Source organism: Nanorana parkeri, unplaced genomic scaffold, assembly GCF_000935625.1.
Source record: "Nanorana parkeri isolate BGI_ZX_2015 unplaced genomic scaffold, ASM93562v1 scaffold300, whole genome shotgun sequence".
Taxonomy (NCBI): domain Eukaryota; kingdom Metazoa; phylum Chordata; class Amphibia; order Anura; family Dicroglossidae; genus Nanorana; species Nanorana parkeri.
The window spans coordinates 935,133-952,308 of NW_017306568.1; the positions used below are offsets into that span (position 1 = coordinate 935,133).

Sequence of the window (17,176 nt, forward strand, 5' to 3'; positions counted from 1 at the left end):
GCAGATGGCTTATTACTGCAATGGAGTATAATTGAAAGCAGTTATTTTCTGCCTTTGAAAAATGTCCCACCTCGGAGGAAATTGAATTTTGATGTTATATACTGAAGTGGTACTTGTGTGTTTATTGCTCAATTGTCCCGGCGGCTGGTGATTAATTACGGCGAGTGTGCTTCATATAATGTTATTCATTAGGCTACACTGATCTGTTGTGCCGGCGCGGCTTTAACCTGAGATGTTTACCGCAAGACGAAGCGCCGTACTTCATACCGTCAGACTGTTCCGCACGCAACCAAATCTTTTTCCATGTATTTAAATATATCAGAGGGCGCTGACGAATCCAGGAGGCAATTTCAGAACAAATTTCAGAACAATTTCAGATCAGTTCAAGCAATCATTAAACATTACAGAAAGTAGTAAAAAAGGAGTTAATAATAGTGGGCTCACTCCAGTCAATATAGGAAATCCGTTGGCACATGTAAGTATAACTACCAACGGACGACCGAAATCAAGGCAAAATAATAACAATAAAAATAGTGGGGAACAACAAGGTAGTAAACTTTTGTCCCACAAAAAGAGAGGAATTAAATGTATGTACACCAAGGGATCAGCAAATATTGTCCTAATACAAGAGCTATGTGTCTTCTTCATGAATCTTGTTGAGCTTTGTGTATTTCTTCCAGATCTGTGCAGTAATCCAGTGTGACACTTGAAGCTTCCTGTAATAAAGACCGGTCATTGCTGATCTTCCTCCTTGTGCAGGGTGACTGGTCTTGTCTGCGCCCCCATCTGTAATAAAGACTGGTCACTGCTGATCTCTCTCCTTCTGTAGGGTGACTGGTCTTGTCTCTGCCCCCTCCTGTAATAAAGACCGGTCACTGCTGCTCTCTCACTTTGTGCCGGGTGACTGGTCTTGTATCCGCCCCCTCCTGTAATAAAGACCGGTCACTGCTGCTCTCTCACTTTGTGCCGGGTGACTGGTCTTGTATCCGCCCCCTCCTGTAATAAAGACCGGTCACTGCTGCTCTCTTTCTTTGTGCAGGATGACTGTCCTTGTCTCCGCCCCTTCCTGTAGTTTTCTGCAGGAAGTCTGTAGTGGGTGAAGTCTGCTGGGCCCCTCCCGCAGCTTTGCTCTCTGCACAGGATATGTACAGCACAGTGAGGATGTCCTAATGCTCCAGTTACCTTAAAAATAACTCTATGACCAATTTGCACAACTAAGTCTTTTTTTACGGATATTGTTTAAGGTTATATAAGGTTTTTATTTGATGCAGTTATATTACAAAAAAACTGCTCAGTTTTTCTTCTAGGCTGACAAATGCACAAACATGTAAGAAAGACAAAAATATTGTTTGGTGTTTCTTCCAATTTTATTAATGTATCATTATTTTTAACAATGCAACTGTATCTGACAGTTGCAATATTAAACACATGGCAAACTGCAGGCCAAAGGCTTTAATTTTTGTCAATGGATCCTTCAGGACACATGTGGTAGAGTTGTCACAGTGATCACATAATTGAGAACCCCTCAGATTGGTTACAGTCAGAATTGAATGCCAAGTGTACCGCTGAAGTGTCTCATGGGGAGAATGTACCGTGTATTAAAGTGTCGGCAGCAGAGGGCATCTTACTGGGGAATGTTAATATACAGTTTGCTGGTGGGAAGGAGTTAATTATATTCTCAGGGCCGGATGTCCCACAAGGCCAAGCAAGGCCCGGCCTTGTTTTGTACAAGTGATCTTGGGGACATTGTATGCAGCCTGAAGGTCTGCCATTCTCCATGGAAGGGGGGGGGGGGGGAAATTCAGCCCTGTATATTTGATGTTTGTATCCACATTCGCCTAACAGAAAATTCAGCTATGAGTAACATTCGTCAAATTTGTAATACAGCCAGTGTAACATTTGCTTTTTTTTTTAAGGGCAAATCACTGATTTTATGATCTAGTATTGATTCCGTGAGCAGGCCTGCAGTGCTCAGTGCCACTTACTTTTCTAGGTCAAAAATTTGATACTTTGCACTGTTGTCTGTGCCACAAATTGTAAGATTTTTCCTCACTTCCTGTCTAATAGATGGGTGTTCGCGAGAACAGGAGAGATCTTCCCAAGGGGGGACACAGGAAGCAACACAAAATGTGAATCTTGTTAAGGAAGGTTTTAAACTGCTGTCAGGATTTTATTGCTGTGTCCCCACTGGGTGTCCACTTCACACGCAACAAAGCTTTATCAAGGTATATAATCTGATTCATATCTCCAGGCTGGATTCTGTATGACCATGTACAGTAACTATTCACCAACGCTGTCATTTAAAGGAAAATTGTACTTAGAGAAATACAAAATATGTCTTCAATTATCTCTGTTTGAACATATTCGTTGCCTGGCTGTCCCTGGCTTCAATATTTTCCAAGGCCCTGACCTGGAACAAGCATGCAGTTAGCGAAGTTGAATGAAAGTCATATCCATGCAAGTATGGGAAGCCTTTCAGTCACCATCATAGCCACGAAACTAGTATTTTCATAAGGAGAGCTCAGATCATTATTTTGTCCCTTGTCTTTCAAACCTTACTGCGTGGACCGTGTGACAGTTTCTTCTCCTGGTGGGAAGTTCTGTTTGGCCCCCACATGGGGCCGTCTCACCACCCAACTTATAACACGTTAAACACTTACCGAACATCCTGTCCCATATGATGAGTGTCCCGCCATAGTTTGAATCAATGCAATAGGGATTTCTGCCTGCAAAATGAGTATGGAGGGAAAGTTAAGCAGACTTATAATAGCAAAAGTCAGTCTACGGAAACTTGGATTATGGGTTGTTTTTAGGGATGCACTGATACCATTTTTTCCAGACTGAGTACGAGTACGGATACTTTTTCTCAAATTCTCGCTGATACCAATTACCGATGCCTACCGATGTGACAGTTTTTCTAAAACAATACAGACTGATGATATTAGGACAGTGGTGAAGCACCAGGGCCCAATCGCATCTGCGACTCATGCAACCCTGGTAGTTCTGCCACACACCTCAAGCTGTAGAGAGACTACAAATACCAGCAATACATAGCAATGCAGAATACCACCAGCTATAGAGGACTACAAATCTCAGCAATACATTATACAGCAATGCAGAATGGTACTGGCTAAAGAGGACTGCAAATCCCAGCAACACATTATACAGGAATGGAGATTATTATCAGTTACAGAGGACTACCAATCCTGGCAATATATTATACAGCAATGCAGAATAAAGCACAGGACAGAAACAGTAGCTGTGGAATTCAGGTGCACTTTTGCTGCACTATACCTGTACATAATCTCTGCTGTCGCTCTGCCCTGGGGTGCCAGTCTGATGTCTCCAGGTGAAGAGTCTCAGGAGGGGGAAATGTGCAGGCCAGTAGAAGTATTTTACACTGGCGCCCCATGGTTCTCAAGAAGGCTGCCACAAGGTCCCCAGCAAGCATGGGATCTAGGGCAGCTGCTTAATTTGCATGAATTAAAGCACCAGTATCTGTTATGGCTATCTGAGCATTTGTACGAGTACTCGTGCAAATGCTCAGTATCGGCACCGATAGCAATTCTGGTATCAGTAGTGGTTCATCGCTAGTTGCTTTCTTTAGGAGACTTAGGATGGCAATACACCTATAGATTAGCTGCAGATTTTCTATGGTCAGATGGAAAAAGTGCAACAGATTCCTCCATCTACGCTAAACTGTGTGGATGGAGAATCTCCCACTGGGCCAAGCTTCAGTATCTTGATGGTCGGCCACACTGGTTCTCAAAACCAGTGGCGTAACAATCACCATAGCGACCCAGGCGGTCGCTGTGGGGCCCGGGCACAGCGGGGCCCGGCCAGATGTCGTGTGGGCCACCTGGGTCGCTATGGGATCTTCTGCTGCTGGCTTTTACTGGCGTCTGAAGACGAACACGCCGCTGTTCAGATCATCTGTGCAGCGGCGCGTTCGTCTCCACAGTCAATGAGAGCCAGCAGCAGCGGGGGAGCGGGCTGGACCCGGTGTTCTATCAACGTCGCGAGCCTCCAACATCACCGGCAGTGGAGGAGGAGGCGGGCCCGTGCTCGGCAGCAGGGGAGGAGGCGGCCTCGGTGACGAAGAAGGAGGTGGGCCCGGCGACGGAGGAGGTAAGGAGTGCGACCAGCCCACCTGAGGGTGATCCTGCAGAGCCCACCATAGAGATTCTATGGTGGGCTCTGCAGGGTCACCCTCAGGTGGGATCTCGAGTGGGCTCTGCAAGGGGTATAACTAGAAATCACGGGGCCCCATACAAAATTTTGCTATGGGGCCCTGTGATTTCTAGTTACGCCCCTGCTCAAAACAACTGAACAATGACTGCATCCAATCAGATTGTTCAGGAATTTTGAGAGCCAGCGGGGCTGACTGGGCAAGATACCGAAGCTTGGTCCAGCAGGAGATTCCTCCATCCACACAGTGTAGCGTAGATGGAGGAATCTGTTGCATTTTTTCCATCTGACCATAGAAAATCTGCAGATAATCTATAGGTGCATGGCCAGCTTTAAAGGGCATTACAGATACCTCACAACTTTTTTAGATGAGAATGAAGGACACTTTCCAGCACAATCTATTCAGGCAATGGGCACACTCGTGCCCCACCCCAAGGTAAGTGGCCTTTTTAAGAATGTATATGCCAAAAATAATTGGACACATCCATCATTTTTTTTTAAATTAAAGCTTTAGTGCACAGAATACCACTTTTGGTAGTTAAATGGAACCTTTTTTTAATAGATATCTGTACATCAGACCGAAAAGCGGGACAACTGAGGAGAAAAGTGGGACAATGGGTTTTGGTTCCAAATGGGGGACAGTTGGGAGGTTTGCATAATGCAACAGCAGAATATCTGGATCAATCTATTGTAGTTGTGTCATTCATGCAGAAGAACTTGTGACCTCCACCTGAACTATTACATTTCTGAACAGCACAAGTGAGCGTAATGCCCAAAATAAATAAACGTTGCAAAAATAACTCACCCAACATTCACTATAGACTTCCTTTATAGTATATGTTACCTTTTTTTTAAATTGATATCATTTCTACACAAAACATTTTGTAATGTATTATTACTTTCCCAGTCCTGATTTTCAACAATCTCCAGCTTCATATTTCTTTTCAATGCTCCATAATGTCTGACAAACCCCTTGCTACTGTAATTTGCGCACTTCCTTACTCACAGAACTGTACACAGAGCCTGCGATCAAATTACAGACAGCCTGTTGTTTGACATATGGCATCCCTTCCATGACTTTAGGTGAAGCAGAACTCCAGGCAGATATAAAAAAAAAAACCTTTATTCTAGCTATGTTCGTTAAAAAATATATTTTTTCATACATATAGTAGTATAAATCCCTCAATATTTCTCAGTATTAGCCTACTGCAATCTACATCACTGCTCTGACTGACATAGGGGAAAGGAATCACATTGGGGTCTAATTATAAACAACTTCCAGAGCCCTTCACCCTACGAAACTCTGTGAAAGTTAATTTCATGCAAAAATTTACATTCTTAGTATGTTTTCGTTTCAGGCCAAATGTAATGTAATACCACATTATGGCCCCTAGATGGGGCTGGGAAGTATAAGAAAGAAATACTTATTTCCCATATTACTTTACTCCACCTAGTGGCCTCAGTGCTAAATTACATTACATTCGACCTGAAAAGATAGTGGGCAGTCAGTGTTTCATGAAGGACTCAATGTAGTTCTTTAGTTGCAGGTTTCTAAAAATGTCTTCTTCTTCTTAAAAGTTTCTCTATGTAGTTTTTAGAGACTCAAAAGATTGGATGCCCTAAAGGGGGGGTAGGTCAAAGACCACCACTATTTGAAGAAATGTGGAGAATCAAAATTAGGATAAAAAGTAGGGTTGCCCCTCAGTTTGGAGGGAGGCAAATGAGGAAATACAAGTTCATGGGAGTTATCATCCCATATGCTTAGACTAGAGTCTCTTGGGAATGGGGTTTGCTAAATGGGGTCTATATTGGGGTGGGAGCCAGAGAATACTGGTGACATTAAGCAGGTCATCAGAGTAAGATTCCAATCTCACCCAAAAGAAGACACTGGATGTGATATGAGAGAAAGTTGTGCAATCTGGACGTCATGATAGTAGCTACACAGGTGTGAGACTCCAAAGCCACCATTGAGTTTGGTCTTATAAAGGGCTTGAAGGACAATCCTGGGTCTCTGAGAAGCCCAAATTAATTTCAGAGTTTTATACTGAAGCATAGGCAGAATATGTGAGGGAATTAGAATTAAGAGGATTATAAAGAACTATAAAAGCTTGGGAAAACATGTTATTTTGATGGCAGCCAAGTGGGTCAGCCAGGAGATTTTGGACTGGAGAGGAAAGGAGTTTTCTGTACGTTGGGGATGACTGAAGGATAGTTGGTGCTATACATGAAGTCATATGAGCTAGCAAGGTTATTCTCTAGGTATGAGAGGTGTGTAGACATCCATTGAAATTCAATTGACTTTTGGAGGGTTTGAACCAGGGTGGTGGGCAAGGATAGATTCGGAGCTTTGGATTTTTGCCTATTGATATGAAGGCAGGAAAGAGAGGCAAAGCAAATAAGTAGCTGTAGTAGACTGAAGAGTGTAGTAATGGGGCTGGTTATGTACAATATGAGATCATCCACAAAAGACAATATCTGTGGTGATAACCAACACCTTCTAAACCATGGATGCTCAGGTTTTGCTTTACAGGGAGGTTAAGTCCATAGCTAGTACAAATAGAATAGCTGGAATCGGGTAACCTTTGGCAACCCTTTTGTATACCTAAGAAGATAGGGAATTTGGATAAGAGGGTTTGGTATTCTCTTGTAAGCTGAGGTATTTTTCCCATCTTCCATTGAGACACTAGCTGTATGAAGTGCCTTGAATCGTAGCTTTATGAGCCTCCCAAGTCACTGGACTTTGTTCATGTAAAACACCAAAATGAGATGCTTACCGTGATGGACTCTATGGTGGCTTGGTGTGTTGAGGACCAGTTCCAATGGACCAAGGTTGTTTATTAGCTGTAGAGAAGATCAATACCATCAAATGCGAAATGTAAGATGTAAATTGTATCATTTAAAGCAAAAGTACCCTAACCACCACCAACATCTAAACTAATGAGCTATTGTAATTGCAAAGTAGACATGTGCGATTCGTTTCGTTACGAATCGAAATTCGTACGAATTTTCCTGAAATTCGTAAATTCGGAAGCATCCGAAATCCGAATTGCAAAAATGGAACAATTTTTTTGACGGCGCACAAGTGTATTGCAAAGTGTGGCAACTCCATTATAAAATGGCCATGGTTTGTGATGGGAAGTCCAACAAGCTCATATATGTGTTGACAGACTCTTGGCTTTACACAATGTATACTTATCTTTCATACCCCACTCCCACTCTACTCTGTGCTTTCCCAGGGCTATGCTCTCTTCATGTGACAGCACTAATTGGCCCAGTACTGCCAAATATGGAGTGAGTCACATGCCTTGGTGTTCCCAGCCTTATTGCCACCTGAGGCAGGGGGTGCGGGTAGTAGACACAGTCAGTGCGGGTGCGCAGTGGTGCTGGTTATACCACCCTCTGCAGGCTCTTAGCAACCTGGGATGCTCTGGTCTGTGTCATGCCCAGCTCCTGGCAACTAGTGACATCATTGGTTGCCAGGAGATGGGCGGGATGCCAGCCAGAACATCCCAGGTTGTGAAGAGCTTGATGGGGAGAGGTCTATGACCCTTATCCATCTATCCGCCCAGCTCTTAGCAACATGGGATGCTTTGTCTGGAAAGGGGGCAGCCGCACCCCCACACCCACGTGACCCAAAGAGATGCCTCCTGAGGCAATAGCCTCAGGCTGTCTCATTGTAGGGATGGCCCTGGTTACATGCTTCTCCATTCTTATAAATAACATATATTGCCTTCAGCTCTGGGTGGAACGGGGAGGGAGTAAAGGAAAGGTAAGTACTTACTCCTAAGAATGGGGGATTAAATCAAACATGTTGCTTTGCCCTTAATGTGCAACACACAAGCTTGTTTTAGGGTTCAAAAGGTAAAAAATAAAAATATCTTGATATACTTCTAAGACCCTCACAAACCGACATTTCCTCTTATTTACACAGATGGACAATGGCTGCCATGTTTGCTCAGTAAGGCCTCCGCTGGGGGCCGGGGGTAGCTGTAGGAACAAACACGGATTAATGGCCATCTCCCCAGCCCTGTGCTCTGCAATGCTCCAGATAAATACTGATTATTTTACGCCAACTGTTTTTCTATCTGATGAGGCCCTTTCACACTTCAGTGAGCATGTTGCGTGCAGTTTGCCAAATTTCCATGCGTTGGTGAAAAAGGAAAATATTTGGAGATTGAAAATGAAACACTCTGAGCGAGTCGGCCATGTTAGGATAATACGAAGCTCTGAAGGGGGGAGACTGCAAGAAGCCGTAGAGATGGCAACGCGAAAGGGGCTTTTCTGCTACATTGCACAACTTTGTTGACGCACTGTAAATTTTTAGATAGCTTTATTATTAAACAAAACACATTAGGGAAACACATTCACTCTGATATTTTATGAATAACCCCTATCAGACTGCGCTTTTCATTTAAGAAAACAAAACATAGTAAAAATACTAATGTTTGTTGCAGGAAGTACATAGCTATACATGGGGAGATACACTTAAAATGGGGCTTATTTATCAAGCAGGGAATGTGACTTTTAGCACATATTCACTGGGGATGAATCAATCATTTAAAAGACCTGCACCAGAAGAAAGTCACCTGCAGTGAATGTCAGATTCACTGCTTTATAAATAAGTCCCTAAAGTGTAACTCCACTTTTTTAAGAAAAAAAAAATCCTCTCTTGGTGATCCATGTATATTGCAAAGATGTTAACAGAAGATTCCTTCCCTTTTATGTTCTGAATAAATCGTTGATTTAGGCTTTTTTCACATGTGTTTTAAAACCAGGCATTGGAGAAGCGCTTTTAACGCCTCCCTACCACCTATTAATACTCATGTGGGATAATGCAATAGCAACCTCCCAGTGCAGTTTATACATGGGCGTTAGCGTTGTGTTGCTGTGTGTTAAAAAAATAGAATGTTAAAGTGTTCTTTCAGACTGATACCTGAATTAGGCCTCATTCACACTGGATCGGGCAGTCGTATCGGGCGGACTACCCGGCTGTACGCCACCCTACGGTCACCCGCCCTGCACGTGCGTGCGGGTGCGCGTACTCGTACGCTGACAGGATGGATCCTGTCTGCCTCCAAGCCAGGAAACCCGCACCCGTACGTACCTGCACTTGAGGTGAGCGTAGGGTGGCGTACGGCCGTGTTGTCCCATAGAGAAGGGTGGGGGCTGAGTACTAATCACACGCAGCACCTGTCCTTCCCGGGAGCTGCCCGATACGACTGTGCACGGAGCTGTATGATTCCAGTGTGAATGAGCCCTTAGAGGGTCTGCATTCATTACAATCACCTGAACAAATCTCAGGGTTCTAATTAGGAAGGCTGCAGGGTCTGCATCACTTTAGTAGGCAAGCTTTAGGGGAGTATGTCACCAAAAATCACATTCCAATTGCAGGGGGTGCCTAATATTTTACCTGTATCAGTGAGCCAATTCAAGGCTGCCGCAATTACAGTTGCAGACTTAAATGGAAATTTATTTTTTTAATAAGATTAAATAAAAAAAATGGCGTATGCAGCAGTTTCTCTGGTTTCCCTGGTTAAGTGCTCATTTTGTTCTAGGTGCAAAAATAAAAAAAGTTATACTCACCCGATCTTTGGAGCTTGTTTGCTCTTAGACCGGTCCCTGGAGCCTCTCTCCCCCTCCCACTGCAGTGGTCCAAGGCAGGGGCATCCCGAGGCCGGGTGTCACCCGGTCTCTAGACCTAGACCTATACCTAGTCCATGAGCGAGTGCCTGACTTTTTAGAGGGTTGACACCAAAATGACTGGTGTCACCCCTGCAATGGTGACACCCAGGTGCGGGCCGCACCCCCCTTGTTACGCCACTGGTCTAAGGTCCCTGAGTGATCACATTCTATACACACAGGACATACCATTCCTGCAGTGGAGAAGGAGACAGGCTGGAGGGAGTGCCGATGAGCCAGACAGCTCTGGGTGTAACTTTTTTTTATTTTTGTACCTAGACCAAAATAAGCACTTTACTCTTGCAGTGCAGGTGTAGCCCCAATGCAAGGGTTAGAATGTTTTTTTCCCAGGAGTTCTTTCTCTAAATTGTTTTAAATTTTTTTTAATCAGGCATAAACGATATATTGCATTTTAATATGTTTTCAGACAGCAGGTAGAGCTTTAGGCTCTTTTTATGTTTACTAAGTGTGGCAGTGCGTGGCAATGCCACGCAAGATGCTGGTGACACAGACACCCAGGACTCTCATCCAGAGGGGCTGAGAGGTTCCAGAAGATAATTCGTTTTGCAGGGAAGAAGCTGGCCTTTCAGTTTCTTCCATCTTTTCTGGATTGTAGCTGGGATCTGGATCTCTGGAGATTTCTAAAGGTGGTCATACACTTTACAACCCTCGCAAGACCTTAGTCTTGCGAGGGTTGTAAAGTAATTAAAAAAACATATGATCTGCCCATCTTGGACAGGCAGATCAAACTCTCGATCATCGCAAGCCCGCCCCCCTGAGATTACCGCAATGCTGAACGGGCAGTGTGCGCGTGCGCACACCGGCCCGTTCGGCATTTGTCTCCCGAGCACCGTTCAAACTAGCCGAAAATCGTACGATTTTCGGCTGGTTTTCTAGCATGCTCCTTAGACAAAAGACGTGCGCCCGTACAGTAGAAACGGTTGCACGTCTTCGTTCACACTGCTCGATTCTCGTACGATCCCGGGATTTCCCGCGATTATCGTACGAGAATCGAGCAGTGTATGGGCACCTTTAGAGTTCTGGGTGGGATGAAATCTCCAGTCCTGAGGTCAGGTGTTGCCAGTGATCAGGTGGCCAAGAGCAGCCTCATTAGGAGCCGAGACCAGAGCTCAAGGGGAGGTTGGTGTGGTGTGGGCTGCAGGCACATGAGGGCTCCTGCTGGGAAGAGGGACAGGTTGTGTCCAGGAGTCAGGCGGACGCCACCTAGAAGCCAGAGTGGAGCCAGGAGGCTGTGTGTGCACTGGAGGCGCCAGGGAATCAAACAAGGAGGCTTAGTGAGCCTGTGACACCCAGGGGATGTATGGAAGAGTCACATGGAGTATATGTGACAATGTCAAGTTGGTGAGACATTGTTATACAGTTATTGACTACTTGTTGAAATATAAGCAGACTACATGTTCTAGTGCTGACAAAAAGCTTGTTTCTGTTCTGGAAGCAATAAAAGACTGTTTTGTTTTATGCTGACGTGGCATCGAGACTGGTCTTTGAGCGCTCACCATTTGTGCTAAATTCCCCAAATATCACACAAGCTTTTATTAATGCTTTCCCTTTTCAACAACCCTTTTGTTTACATAGTTCAACAGCTCAAGGTTAAAATGCAACAAACAACTGGATGAGTCACGGGATAGACTGACGGAATTTAACCCCAAAACTAAAAAGAAAAAAAAATTGCCTTTCTTTTTTAAACTCGCTTTGGACCCTTGAACACATCTTTTGGTCCTCCAGATAAAATGTATTTCTGAAGGTAGAAATATAATAAAGAAAAATCTATATAAACCGCACCCAGCGCCATGACATTTATTTTATGAATTACTTTAAAAAAATAAATCGGAATTATCTGAAAGATATAATACAAATCAATTGGTTACATTTATCAGTCCAATCTTGCCCTGGTTACTTTTATTTTATTTTTTTAAACTCTTGGCAGGGAAAGCCATTTGAAATGTTTTCCCCTATCAGGGTCTACGCGGTTACAAGATACAGACACATGTTCCGCCAAGGAGGAAAGAGTTTGATATTAGACAGATTTAACAAAAGAATGTTATCTAATTGAGACCAACTGGTCTCATTGTTCCTTATAAACTTAGCAATATATTCAGTAAAAAGGAGCAAAACCCAACACATGTTTCTCTTTAAGGGAGTCAGACAAAGTTTTCTCGTACGCCATAAATCAGCTCCTACCCCGAATTTCCAGGACAGTGCCCGAGGCGAAGAACGGTATTAGGAATGGAGCTCACCTCGGTGTGTATCCAGAATTGGTAGAGGAGATTAAACTGAAGATGGACAGCAAACACTGACGGAGGGATGAATAATGCCATTGGCCAATAGAACATCTGCGAAACAAAAATGTAAACAAAAAAAATAATCAGATTTATTTTGTAGCATTTCAGTGATATTAAGACGTATCTAAACCCAAAGACAAAGAATGATATATCGTAGCTTATCAGTCCTTAGATGTGGTGGCTGCATTAGTTTTCATTTTTTAAGGCTTTTATTTAAAGTGACACTAAACTCAGGCGATGAATCTTAAAAATACATTCAAGTCCTTGAACTATGAACAACAATGTATGTTATTTGTGTATCACTCGGCTGTAGATCCTCCAATCATCTCTGAAATGCTGCTGACCGTCTTTCCTTCTGGAGGGTGGCTACGTTTGTTCCCCATGGTCCCTGTGTGTGTTGTAAAGTAGTCACCGCTCCAAGCTCACTCCAGTGATGGACTACAATCTTACATTTAGTTTAATAAATGTAGAAGAGGAGTGTGGAATGTAGGAAAGGGAGTAGTATGTAGTATGGAGGGTATGATGAGGAGAAATATGTGCAGGATAGCAGTGAAGGGTATGTAGGAGATTATTATTATTATTATTATTATTACATAGTATTTATACAGCGCCAACAGTTTGCGCAGCGCTTTACAATATAAGGAGGACATTACAGTTACAATACAATTCAAGACAAGATGGTAAGGAGGGCTATTTTTGAAGTGTATCTCTAACCAACATTTGTTTATTATTTTCTTTTCATTTTGGATAGAGTAGGGAAGGGTTAGATGATGATCCCCTGTCATTTTTTTTTTAATCACCCCTTCATGGGACTTTCCCCACTTTGCCTCCTGGAGACAGAACATCACTCCAAAGTAAAGGAAAATCCCCTCTTGGAACAGATGCCCCCCATTGGAACTTCCCCATCTTTTCCTGTTCAAGTGACAGCTGTTAAATTTGTAAAATGGCCACCAAGACAAACAGAGGCCATGAATGTCCCTAGCAGGAACACCAATACAAATCTAACAGGGGTTTCCACCATTGACTTTTCCAAATACTGCACATTTCCAAAATTACCAAAACAACATGGACGAGATGTAAGAATTGAAGCAGCACACCAATTAAAATAGTCCAATACAACTTTATTTCCACTAGGGTAAAGGGGATAATTGAGTAGAATAGCCACTTCCAAAAAAAAAACAACAACACCGGGCTACAGATACACTTTGAATACATTTAAATACAGGACCATTTCTGTATACCATCTGTAAGAATAACACCGTATATACACATAATTCTTTACCATGGACAGAAAATATAAGTGACGCATTTGTCCCCATTTACACAAAGTAAATTGTTTCCAGGTGTCGAGCTTGGGTGTAGACACGGCCATTGCAGCTTTGCCGGATTCCACATGTTGCAATTTATTCAGGGGTGAAGGAAGTAATGGACCAGGTATACACAGATGAACCTAAACCCCATCTAATCTGAATACAACAGGTCCAGCAAAAGCCTATCTCATGGGGGGGATGACGGTAAAAGCGCTGTATATCTTGCATTTAGCTGGAGCTCTGCTAATCAGATGCAGGTGGGCCTGAAGTTTCGATCGTTGTGCACCATCAACAATCGGTCACTTAACTGGCTTTTCGTCTGCTTGTACCTTTTTCCAATTTATATGATTTGCAAAGTATCTTAGCGCTCTCAGGTGTTGCTACACTCTTCCTGAAACGCGATCGGGTGTAGAGTGCCGTAGCAGGGGTTTCGTCGACAAATCAAATCACATTAAGATCTTGTCGTTCTTAAGTTTCTGGATTTACTAGGAGTGAAGGTCAACGTGCCCCATGGTGGATGGAGGTCTGAATTTTCCATTCTGTCAGCTGTGTCTTTTCATACAGAAGCGACTCGGCCGACTCCTGGCGAAAGCAGGGACGTAAAAGTCAACCCCAGAACTTGCTGCTTGGGGCTGGTAAATAAGTTTATACTTTGGTAGATTTGGGTACTTTGTTTAGAAGTTTTTGTACAATAGAGTTAGACAAGGAAAGTCCCTGCAGTGTCATCAAAGATGGATTAATTGTACCAGGATGGATTAATTGTACCAGGGGTCCCGGACTGTTTACAACTTTTGGGCCACCTGCCATACGGGTCAGTGTACACAGACAGTTGTCATGGGTTTTGAAACATTTCTAAGGATTCAGAATACAGTGTTGGATTTTAAACCCCATTCACACTGAGCGACATGGATATTGCAAGTTTTCCCGCGTGATTTCTTGCTGAGCGGCTTTGAGCTACATTGCGTGATATTGAGCGATATTGTACATTTTATCGCGCTACATATCACGTTTTTTTGGCGGGACTTCGTCGCTGCTACATTGGGCTGAAACCAATCAACAGCGATCTTGATGTGACATCATTCTTTCCTTCCAATTTGCAGTGCAAAAGTGACCCTTCTGTGGCACGATATCGCGCAACAAAATCGTGCAATATCGCTGGTAATGCGACACCATAGAGTCTATTGAAGCCGAATGGCGCAACATCCACGCAAAAAAGGGTCCGAGCACGAGCAACAAGCTTGAGCGACGAGCTACAGGTGACATTGAGCTGTGAGATGTGAACAGCTCTATTGAAATGCATTGGACAAGCTACATAGAGCAATATCGCGCGGAAATATGCACGATTTCGCGGCAGAAATCGCGCGGTAAACCAGTCAGTGTGAATGGGGTGTTAGAATTGGATCCTATAAAGAAGTATACTCTTTGCAAAGTGTTCATATCATGGCAACAGATAACATTAAATCAATGCATTCAGGTACACAGAGTATGTGCACACACTAGGGATGCATCGATACTGGTTTTTCGGTATCGAGTACGGGTACTGATATTTTGCTTTCGGTACTCATCAATACCAGAGCTTCCGTTGGCATTGAGTCTGCTTCCCAGGCAATCCGGGCCAATAATATCAGATTATAACATATATGGTGAGTTTATTGGTGGCATGGACAGCAATAAAAACTCGACAGGAGTTCAAACCCCTCACCTCTACAGAAAAAAAAGATTGGCTTTAGATACACTTAAGAGAAACACAAAGTTTGCTTTTGCTGATCACCTGAAAAATTAAAGGAGAACTATGGGGTCAGGGCCTTTCCCCATAGTTCTCCTTAGGGTAGAGATCCGCCCAGCTGCATGACTGACAGCTGGCTCTGCCTATCTAGAGGCAGAGCCAGCTGTACCCGCCCCCTCCCCCGTCCGATCTGCCAGTCAGCGCTGGCGGATCGGAGCGGGGAGGGGGGAATCCAGCCCCTCCCCTGTCACGGCAGAGAGCCGTGACAGGATCGAGAGGTGAGCGAACGCCGCTATGTGTTCGCTCACCTCCCAATCTACTGAGCCGACCTATAACAGTCTCATTGTCACAGGTCGGCTAGAACTATGAGGTGAGTGAAAAGCACTCACCTCATAGTTCTCCTTTAAGTCTAAAGACTTTCACACCTGAAATTGACTTACTATGAGCCTTAAAGAACATAACTTTTTTAACATCACCCTGGGCTCCCCTGATTTCTGGGGCCCTAGGCAACTGCCCGTTCTTATTACAATCTATCATTGCATATTTAGGGGGCTAGTGATGGGACTGGGCTATTTATTATTAATTTCCCAAACGTGTACTTTAATCTGAATTCACTGTAGCCAGATTCTGCAAGGCTACTCACACGTGCCGTGTGTAGCCCCCATCACCTTTTGTGAGGTGGCTACTAGACATTTAGTGATTGCCAGGGCTGTAGTCAGCCTGGCAGGATTATAGTGGCATTTATCCGGTTTATTCCAGGTGTCTGGCATTGACTGTACCCCCCTGGGTGGAGTGTGCTGTATTGTGGAACAGCCAATGAGGGACACTGTAAGTGTATGTACAGTACAGCAGCCAATCACTAGGTTTCTCTCAACCAGTGGTGCATGCTGGGATAGGATACATATACTGGAGGGAATTATCATGTGCTTAGACTAGTCGGCTCCAGCCATGGATTAGCACTGGACTGGGTGCTGTCCAGCTACCCCCTGGGCTAGACCTGTTTCCCTAGGCCACCAGTATGGAGGAGGCCTGTGCTGTTATCAGAGGAGGAGAACCAGGGCAGCTGATGTCTGCTGGAGGTGCCTGGAACATAGAGGACCTCTGGAGCATGGCTGGTGTGTCTTCTGCTGAGCATCTGTACTCATCCTTGCTCATCTGTTACTTCAATTACTATTCGCTGTACCACAAATGGATTTAACTGAGATGCTAACAAAGGTCTGGTGAGTCTGGAGTCTATGTCTGTTACACCCTGGATATCTAGGACCCCTATACCCTCTCTCCCCAGTATGAAGATGTCAATAAATGTTATTCAGCCTTGTATTACTGGAGTGGACATCAGCTCTGTGGGCACTAGAAGAGGGCGGTTAAATGCTAATGGGGCAGCTGAAGACCAAATCCCCTAGACAACTAGTGATGACCCAAGTTATTCCAGTGGCTCCTTAAGGGGTGAACACTACATAAGTTAGCAAGAAGCTTGCAGTGGGTTTATTTGGAAAGTCTCCTCTTGACTTGCAAACAGTTAAGAAATACAGGTGAAACTCAAATAATTAGAATATCGTGCAAAAGTAATTGCAGTAAGTGCTGCAAAAGGGGCCCAAACCAAGTACTGAGTACATATGCATGCTTGTGCTTTTCAGAGGTCCGATATTGTTCTATGTACAATCCATGTTTTATTGATTGCATGTAATAATCTACTTTTTTGAGGTTGTGGATTTGGGGTTCTTGGGGTTTTCATGAGCTGTAAGCCACAATCATCACAATTATGACAAATCACGGCTTGAATTATCTTGCTTTGCATGTAATGAGTCTCTCTCATATATTAGTTTTACCTTTTAAGTTGCATTAGTGAAATAAATGAACTTTGCACAATATTCGAATTATTCGAGTTTCACCTGTAAGTACTCATACGGAAATGGGGGACTGTCATACTATGACAATGTGTATATGAAGAACTGAATCCCTGAGCAGGT

General features: G+C 43.8%; 1 protein-coding gene across 2 annotated transcripts in view; it reads right to left on the reverse strand.

Moving 5' to 3' along the window:
- The window catches only part of AGMO (alkylglycerol monooxygenase), a 132,377-nt gene that overhangs the window by 63,959 nt on the left and 51,242 nt on the right, over positions 1-17,176 (reverse strand). For both annotated transcript variants that reach the window (XM_018557731.1, XM_018557730.1), the window contains exons 5-7: positions 12,126-12,221; positions 6,963-7,029; positions 2,661-2,726 (exon numbers count right to left, since the gene is read on the reverse strand). In XM_018557731.1, coding sequence (XP_018413233.1) covers positions 2,661-2,726; positions 6,963-7,029; positions 12,126-12,221 — 229 coding nt within the window. The remainder of the gene's footprint in view (positions 1-2,660; positions 2,727-6,962; positions 7,030-12,125; positions 12,222-17,176) is intronic.